General features: G+C 36.4%; 1 protein-coding gene across 1 annotated transcript in view; it reads left to right on the forward strand.

Moving 5' to 3' along the window:
- The window catches only part of LOC108240847 (probable G-protein coupled receptor 149), a 20945-nt gene extending 16978 nt beyond the window's left edge, over positions 1-3967 (forward strand). The window contains exon 5 of the mRNA XM_017424643.3: positions 556-3967. Coding sequence (XP_017280132.1) covers positions 556-1068 — 513 coding nt within the window. The 3' untranslated portion in view covers positions 1069-3967. The remainder of the gene's footprint in view (positions 1-555) is intronic.
- The last annotated feature ends 5618 nt before the right edge of the window (positions 3968-9585 follow it).

Here is a 9585-nt window from a genome sequence, read left to right on the forward strand (position 1 = left end):
ATTCTAATTTTCTGATATGATGAATTTGAGATTTTCATTTGTTGTCATTTGTAATCATCAAAATTAAACGAAATAAACATTTGAAATACATGAGTTTGTATGTAATGTATGAATATAATATACAAGTTTCACTTTTTAAATGGAATTACTGAAATCAATCTACTTTTTCATGATATTCTAATTTTATGACCAGCACCTGTATGGTATGAGCTTGGGTACCATCTTTTATTCTTACATCTTAAAAATACTTGTACACCAGAGATAGCAGAGCTGCCACTCAAAGTCCTTGAAAAGAAAAGCCTTGGCATGAAAAAAATATGAGACATCTGCAACCACAACATGAATTTAAACCTTACCTGTTTTCTGCCCACATAAGCTAGCAATTTGGCCATAAAGTTATGATTCAGATTTTTGAAAGTGAAGTCAAAAGATCTGAATTATTCCTTTCTGATCTGAGCAACCAATACAGTGCAATTCAACAAAGTTCATATTTGAGTTAAGAAAACATAGAATCAATGTTTCACAGATTTTGAAACCAATTTCTTTGATTTACAGGTGGAGGTGTATCGTTCCAAGTCTGTTGGCCATGAACCCAGTGCAGATGACCCGGCATCCGGAGGCCAAGCTGGAGACGCAAACATCGGCTGTGTTGGGATGGGCATGGAAATTGGTGTTGGGATGGGAATTGGAGCTGGTGTGGGGGACACCAATGTAAAGATTCACCTGGAAGTTCTGGAAATCTGCGACAACGAGGAAGCCATGGACAGCGTCTCAATCATCTCGAACATCAGCCAGTCCTCTACCCACGCCCGCTCGCCGTCGCTGCGCTACTCTCGCCGCGAGAACCGCTTCGTCTCGTGCGACCTGGGCGAGACCGCGTCCTACTCTCTGCTCATCCCCACCAGCGGCAACACCGAGGCAGAGACCATCAATATCACTATTCCTGACACCGTGGAAGCCCACCGGCAGAACAGCCGGCGGCAGACGCAGGAGAGCTCGGGGTATCACGAGGATATACAGCTGCTAAATGAGGCGTACAGAAAGCAGGCGGGAGAGGAGGAAGAGTGACATAGAATGTACAATGGGGGTTGAACTCAGGCAGTGAAGTCTGCGAGATGAAAATCCTAATCATTCCACTTTTTTTATTTATCGCAGTTTTAAACGAGCAGATGATTTTGCAAGGAGTCTGAAAATGTATAATAGTGTGTTTGCCTCCTCTTGTTCTTCCTCTTCAGGTAATTACAATGAAAGCACACACATCACTTCCCTGTATATTACACAGAGATAAAAATAAACTGGGTTAAACAAGAGAGAAAATGGCCAAAAGCTGGAAAAGGGCATCAGTGCATTAGTATTCCAGTCGATGCCTTCGACATATGGCAGCCTGTCACCGTGAGACAGATGCAGCAGGAGAAAAATTCACTTAGATGTTGAGAAGGAGGAGCTGAGCTCTGATCACGAGTCTAATTTGAAACGGCTCACGTGGACTACGTCACCAGTGACTCAGGCTCCGGGGGGAGGGGCCACCTGACCCATGTGTCTGACTCATTCAACTGTGTGTTGTGCATTAGGATGAGAGGATCTGGTGTGGTGCCAGACACACATGCCGCAAGTATTTATGTTTCCCTGAAGTGATTGTGTTCATTTTACCCTAACTTGTAATTTCCTTTAACCTCAGCTGCTCCATCTAAATTTTCTGCACCAATTAGGTTGCTGCTATTAAACCAAGCTGAAAGTGAGGAGGAGTGAAAAAATGGAGAGTCGGGGGGGGGGGGTTACAAAGAAACGTTTAAAGGGATAGGTTGCATCTTTTTGGGTGAGGTTTCGTGAAAACGATAAGAGAAATTATTATCTTACCTGTTGCAGAAAGCTCTTTGAACAGCCTCAGTTTGGGAAAATAGAGTTTAATTATTACCCGCTGCCAAAAAGCGAAAGGCAGGCGATAATGTTCTTGCCTATGTCTGTGTGTTTGCATGTTTTGTGTCTGTCTATTACCAACATATTGCATAAACCACTGGAGAAATTTAAAAGAAGCTTGCAGAAAGTAATCAGTGGATGTACATTTACCACTGATTAACTTTTGGAGTCAACCTGAATCACGATGGCTGTCACAGCCAAATGGCCTTAAAAAATACACAAATGACTATAACTCAGTCAGTTTTACAGATATTGAACTGAAATTTGGTGTGGTAGTAGCTGAGAGTCATTCGCAACATGTACTCTGAGTGCTGACAACTTGAGATATTGTATGAGATTGCCATAAGATTATTGTCAAAGTTTGATCAAAACAACTACAACTGTTAAACTATGGTATAAAAAGTGGCTGGTGATATGAATGTTTTCAAGGAATGTTAGGTCTCTAATTCTTACTGTACTGACGAGCTAATGGCTAGTCTGCGTAAGGCCAAGACAACAAAACGATTGTTGCTGTCTTAAAACCATTCCAATTTCAAAAACTCTGTAGTGGTTTATGCAAATGCAAATTTTTAACCTTTACATTGCTGTCAGTTTTAGTCGTCTACATAGAATTCGGTGGTCATTTGTAAGCACAAATAGCAGCAGCAGTTAGCTGTATCATTTCTAGTGAGGTCTAGAACACTTCCAGCAAGACTATCAAATAACTGTCTAATGGTTTCTGAACTAATGTTTGCATGAATGGCTGTAAAGTGTTTGAAAATGGAATGATTTTATGACAGCAGTAATCCACTGTGGTCTTAGTTTTGCTCTGACTTGCAATTAGTCTGTCACTCTGGTCAGAATTAAACTCAGTTTCTTCCAACTGAGACCATTCAAAGAGCGATCTCCAACAGGTGAGATCATGATTGTTCATACCTTTCCCACAGAAAACCCCACTTCAAAAGACTTCAACTATTGGCTTAAAGAGATTTATATGCGGAACACTTTTTCTGCCTCTTTTACATTCACTGCAGTTTAGATGAGTGGCTGCATATTTTACTTCATCAGGGAGCACACAGGCCGACATTTTAGAGCCACTTTGGGGGATCATTTCTCTGTCCACTCAGTTTACTTCCCATCCAATCAATGAGCCCCCGGGACCTCTCCATAGCTGCAAAAAATTCTGTACTCAGATAAAATATCCTCTCTAAGTATTGTGCATTTCATCACAGTTTTAATCACTACACAGACTGTAAAATTAAGAAAATTTTCAAATGGTATTATCCTTATTACTTCAATGCACATTTTTATGTATTTATGTGTGTAAACAACAGAAAAACTGATATAGTAGAGTAACTGAAAAATACATGTGTATTTAAATTTGTCTTACGGCGGTGTTTCCAGTATTTTTAGCTCAGTTCAGCACTACGTCTTCACTGTGTGGACTTCATTTGGAGACTTTTGACTCACTGCCTCAGCTGCAACAGATCCCATTCTCCTGAAGACATTAAAGATTCATGTCAGGAAATTGCCTCCAACCGTTTTGAAATGCATTCCTATTTCAAGTGTTCGTGGGCAAAATGTGTGAGAAAATAACATAGAAGCAAAAATTAACAATGACGAATGTAAAAGCTGCATTCACTGTCGACCTTTTCAGCTATTAATTGTGCCAAAGGTTGTCAGCGCTGTAGTGCTTCACCTCCGCAGCCTAACAGTTAAATTTCCTCCATCATTTGTGTATTCTCAGTGTTATACGGTACCACAGTTCATTTTGTCATCAAGTATTCTTATAAAGCACATGATCAATAAACTGTTAATTGTCTTGTTTTTTTTTAGAAGTTATTAGTTCTGTGTTTCCTTTTTTCAAACATGATTTGTAATTTTTCTTAATATATTTGATTAAATAAGACCTTTGCAAATTGAATTCTTCATCAGGGAGCAAAGAAAATGAGATACTATTCAGGTGAGGTTTCTATTCATTGTATTTTATTTGTTTGCTTATTTTTGTGTATATTATTTTGATGGATAGGAGGGAAAAAAATTTTAGTAACCAAAATAAAAATGCAACAAATGGCAGGAAAATAACAAAACCTGACAAATGATATAAATGTTGGACTGTGCTTTGTAATTTTATTCTGATTCAAAGACTCATATTGTTATGGGGAAACAAAACAAGGTGAACAGGCCTCCATCAATTCATTTGATTAATAGGGACAATTTAACTAAATTGAAATCCACTTGTATAAATCCTCTTGCCAAATGCTCTGAGTTGCAGGATATATGCAGAGTGTTTTGCATCTACATCCTGTCTCAAATGCCTCAACAACATTTTAGTAGGATTTGGGATGTTATTTGACTATAATGGTCTTCATTTTGAGCTTTATTGGAATTATTAGTGCACTTAGGATTAATGACCCATTGAACATCAACTTCCTGTTTAACTTAAACAAATGAACATACAATATGTGCAGGGGCTCTACGATGTGATGCAAAACTTTTAATTGAATTGGTAAAAGCATGGTACTCGGTTGGAAACAAACCAAACCCAGACCACTAAACTTACACCACCCTGCTTTACAGCTTGAGGTTCCAGAGTTGGCTGGTAGTATTTACTGTTACTGTTACAGCTTTGTCTTTATGTATTTGTTCCAAACATGGGAACCGAATTAGAATTAAGAAGAAATGCTAACAAACAGATAGAATGAAACCATTGAGACTAACTTTAATTTTACTTAAACCAAACCTAAAGGACAATCCAAACACAGAAAATTAAATAAATGTACCAATTTTTTTAATTTCTGAGAAATGTACTCATTTTTTTTCATGACACCAGTGGCCATGAAATCACATGTATCTAAAGTGAGTTTGTTAGACTGAACATGTAAGGCAAGCCACCAATATTTGCTAAAAGGTTTGATTTAAGGTGTTTGTCTTGATCAAATATTGAAACGGAAAATGTTTGTGTGGATTGCATGTATTTCAAAAGATATGAAAAAAGGTGAAACATGTACATCTGTATCAAAGCTGAGGGGGAGGCTTGGAACAAATGAAAGAACCCCTTTTTTGCCACTCTGAAGGCTTTTCTCCAAAGACAATCTCTGTTTAATTTGTCAGCTTATTCTTTTTTTAATACTTTCCTCCTTTAGTGTCTGAGTGTTTGCCTGAATCGCCTTTTCTTTCATTTGTTGTTCCCTTAGAAAAACATTGATAATACTAGTGCTATTTCAAAATAATTTCACGGACTTAGAGTTTTTCAACAGCAGCATAAAAACCTGTGAGGCTTTTTTCTAACCTGAGCAGCTGTTTGCTTTTTGTGTTTCTTTTACAGTCTTGATTGAATATAGTTCTCAGATTTGAACATTTTTTAAAGGGAAGGTCACATACAGATTTAATGGGATGGCACTGGTGAAAGTAAAGTCCTCAACAAATTAAAAAAAAAAGACTAAATAAGGCTTATATTTCATACAACGAATTTAGTTTAATCCAAGGTCTTAAACTAACCTTCTGCCAGTGTGTTTGTGTAGGTTTCACAACACAAAACCTTTCCATAAATATATCCTTGAATGCAACTTTAATGTGGTTATGAGGGAGTGGGTGAATGGAAGGATTTAATTGAATTTTAAAAGCGGTACTGCCTCAACATAGAACTCAGAGTGTGATCCAGCAGTTTTATGAGGAAATACTGCTTTCACCACTTACTCCATATCTTTCAGACTGGATGCTTCTTGCATTCAGTTAAATGGCAGCGCAGAGAGGAATGGTATTAGCTAATTTTTACACCAGCTAATTTAAAACAGTACAATGGGCAATTTAATCCAATTACATATTTGAAAACAGCTAGAAACACAGAGTGATCATCCAATGATTACCTTTTGAAAGTTTCGTTAAAATTTGTCCAGTGGTTCACAAGATATTTTTTAAACCCTGAGGAGACCCTAACCCTAGCCCTGAGCCAAAAGGCCCTAACCCCTTAAATAAACAGAAAATGTTGATTCCAATAGTTAATGGTAAAGTTTTAAACACATATCTCCTTCAATCAGTTAGTGCTCAGAGTATAAATTGGGTCTCAGTCTCAGCTTCTATCACACCAAATTCTTTCTCAGTATCTGTAAAATTGGCTGAGTTAGAGCCACAGCTAAGCAACATTTTAGCCATCGTGAGTTGGACTGATGTCAAAGGTTAATCAGTTGTTGACATATATAAATGATTACTTTATGAAAGTTTCAGTTTAACATCTACACACTGGTTAGTGAGATATTTTATTAACATTACAGACAAACAAATACACACAAACAGATTTGGGCAAAAACATTGTTGCATTTGCTTTTGGGCAATAATTACACGGCTGGACTAAAAGAAAAAAATATAACAAAAAAAAATTATTAACTGAAAAAAATAATTAGTTATTTGCTATTTGTGTTGCTTCATTTTTAAAGTTGAATACGTTTTACATGAATGATTTATTCAAAAATTTTAGTCTCATATGAAGCAAATAAAAACTTAGTCCAACAAGATGAGGAGTCAATTCAGTGAATTTTCTGTTAATGTTCATTAATTTAGTTCTGTTAACTTTATTTACGTTTTGATCAGAAGAACAGCTAAACTAAATGCTTCAAATCTGTCAGCCAATATTTACCTCTGTGCTGCAGAGCAGCAGACTGAGAGCTGGAAAGGTGAGAGTATAAAAACAGTCATGGTGGATCTTTGTCATCATGCTTTAATCTTTAAGTCCCAGAAAAAAGGTCATCCTCTAATATTTCTTTGAGCCTAAAGCAGGATGACTTTTTTTCTGCACTGATAACACTGTCTGCGCAGAGAGAGCAGCCCAGAAATAAACTGAAGAACAAATGGTTTGATTTCTGGCTTCATTCTTTTTTTTATGTAAAACAACTAATTTCTACTAAAGCAAAGCTTCACACATCACTGTTAATCTGGATTCTTGTTTTCTATTTTAAACATTAGTATATTACAATGTAGTATAAGGTTTCTTACACTAAATTAGCTATCCTCTTAGCACAAAAAAGTTAAATATTTACATTTATTTTATGAGATTTTGTTCACTAGGGATTAATGGAAAATCAACATGCATGAAAACAAAACTTTTGAAATAAAGTAGTTTCTTTTAATTTATATTGTCTTACTTTTGGAGCGACAGTTACATTTTCCCCAATCACCTGTTGCATATATATCCATCCTTGAACAAGAAGAACGTGTATCAATAATTTTCATTTTGCACAATCTAATTAGTAAAACAAGTCTTTCTGGGACATATTACATATTGTAGTACTAAGTCTTGTCATAATAGCCCAATAGAGGATGCGGACATAGAACGTGCTGCTTTTTAATTCTTACAATTTCATCTGACCACTACATTTTATTACATGTATCATTTTTAAGCAGAACCGTAATTACCATCCTAATTTTAGCAGACTTGGATGTTTTTGTTCCCGAACAAATTTGGTAAAATATTCCCACATTCAGGCCAAATTTAACATTATCAAAGGTTTATGAGGAAATTTTATTAGGAACATCCAGATGGTTTATAAAATGTAGGATCATATGTCACAGACAAATCCCTTGAAGACAACTCTGTAGAAAATTTTTGTAACCATAACACAATAGGAAAACAATATTTTCTCAAGCATAGTTTGTGTTCACTGTTAATGAAAAGAACCATAGGCTTCCGCATCTACTCGGAATTTTGTTGGCAAAGAAAAGTACACATGTATTCACTGAAAAGGTCAACCATTGTTCTTTTAAACACTGCTCTGTTCATCAAATCAGTAAAAAAAAAAAAAAATCTATTTTCTTCCCTCCGCAGTTGGACACATTTCAATGAGAGCAAAATAGATGGAGTTGTGAAGAATACAGGAGGCGTGCAAATTCACCTTGAGCAAATACATCACAATTGTTAGACTAATAATGAAAGAAAGCCTTGAAACAGCAGCAGGGATCTCTTCAGAAATCAGTAGGAAATACCAGATAACACTCATTTCATCGAGATGAGGGGTACTTTTTTAATCCAAAAAGTATGATTGCCAGGATAGATTTGAGCGAGAACAAGCACAGAGAGTCAGCGGCAGCTTCTGGAGATGTGGCATTTACAGCTTCACTCTGCATGTGTCAGATAAGGACATGACCGAGGAATGCCGCTGTCTGGAGGAGAATAATGGTGTTTGTGGATGGAATCAGCAACACCGAATGCTGCATCTGAGTTCTGGACATGAAGGGAAAAAGAAAGCGGCTGGAGAGAGAATCATTCTGCAGAATGAAAGAACACAGCAAACCTCCCAAACTGAAATCTTGGTGAGCACCTTTGAGTCTCCATGTAGGCCAAAAGAATGAGAAAATTAGAAAAATACCCCACACATCACGTATGCATCTGAAGGGAGTGATGTTCACTCCTTCTCCACAAAAACCTGTCAAAGATACAACATCAGCTTTTTTTTTTTTTTTAAGATATTTCGTTTGGATCTGTTATATTATTCACATTTGTAATTAACCTAACTGGCCCGATCACTGAGGCTTACCCCAGTAACTGTGAGCAACTTTTATCATTTCTCATCAGCATATTGAATGTTGTCAGGCTGCACATTTATCAAGTTAATGAAAGTCGCTCTCCACATTATGATTCCTCAGCTCTGCTGCACAAGTTAGAGGCTGTTTCTCTGTGACAATCAAAGGACACCGCTGCTAAATCAAAGCCTTTATTATGTCCTTCAGACATTTTGTCTACTTCGAAAATTGGTAGCACCCTTGGTCCTTCAGTATTAATCACTGTTAGTAGCTCTCTTTCAGCTGATAATTTCCCTTTGTTTTGCAGGCATTCAGCAGAATCCATTTGCATTTGATGTTTACTGTTCAACCACTTTCTCCCTATACTGGGTCTGACTATTTTTGTGATAAAAGAGCTCATCTTTTCAACATTTTCAAAGGACTGCACTCCTTTCAGAGTTCACACAATGTTATCATGACTAAAATAAAAGTAACATGTGCTGACCTTCTTTTTGAATGTAGCTGGAAGAGCAGCGGTTGAGAAATTTTAGTCTACAGTTGTTTGGTTAGTTTTTAATTGACAGAAGCAAAAACATACGTGTTTGCTTGGGTGTTGCAGCACATTTCAGCTTTCCTGATGTAACTACATTTTAAAGTTTGCTGTAGACAGTATTGCTAAAACAATTGAGATCTGTAGAAACCTTTGCACTATATTTATTAAATAAAAACTGTTATTAAAATAACAAAGTAGTGTGACAAAGTAGCTTGAGGCTACATGCATTTGTTAAAAAAAAGATACAGAAAGTGTAATTTCCAGAATTTAGAAAAAGGACAAATAAAATTAAAAAGAATACTGCCACATTCAGTATTGGTCTGAGAATTGGAGTTTCATTCAAATATTCTTTCGTCTCTTGAAGGTTTCCTTAAAATACTCCTCTCTATAGCTTTTTTTTAAATAAAATAAAATAAAAATAGCATTTTATTTTTTATTTTAATGCTGTAGGTGCTTCATTTGTTGTTATTTATTTATTAATAACACTATTAGTTTTTTGTCAGTGTAAATCACCCATGGTGGATCACCAAGTGATTTTATTTTGATTTCGTGTCGACAATATGTGCTAAAACCAGCAACACAACGAACAAGTCATTTTTAGAGCTACGTCAGTTTCCAGCTGCAGCAAATTCTACGTCATA

The sequence above is a fragment of the Kryptolebias marmoratus genome, linkage group LG2 (genome assembly GCF_001649575.2).
Source record: "Kryptolebias marmoratus isolate JLee-2015 linkage group LG2, ASM164957v2, whole genome shotgun sequence".
Taxonomy (NCBI): domain Eukaryota; kingdom Metazoa; phylum Chordata; class Actinopteri; order Cyprinodontiformes; family Rivulidae; genus Kryptolebias; species Kryptolebias marmoratus.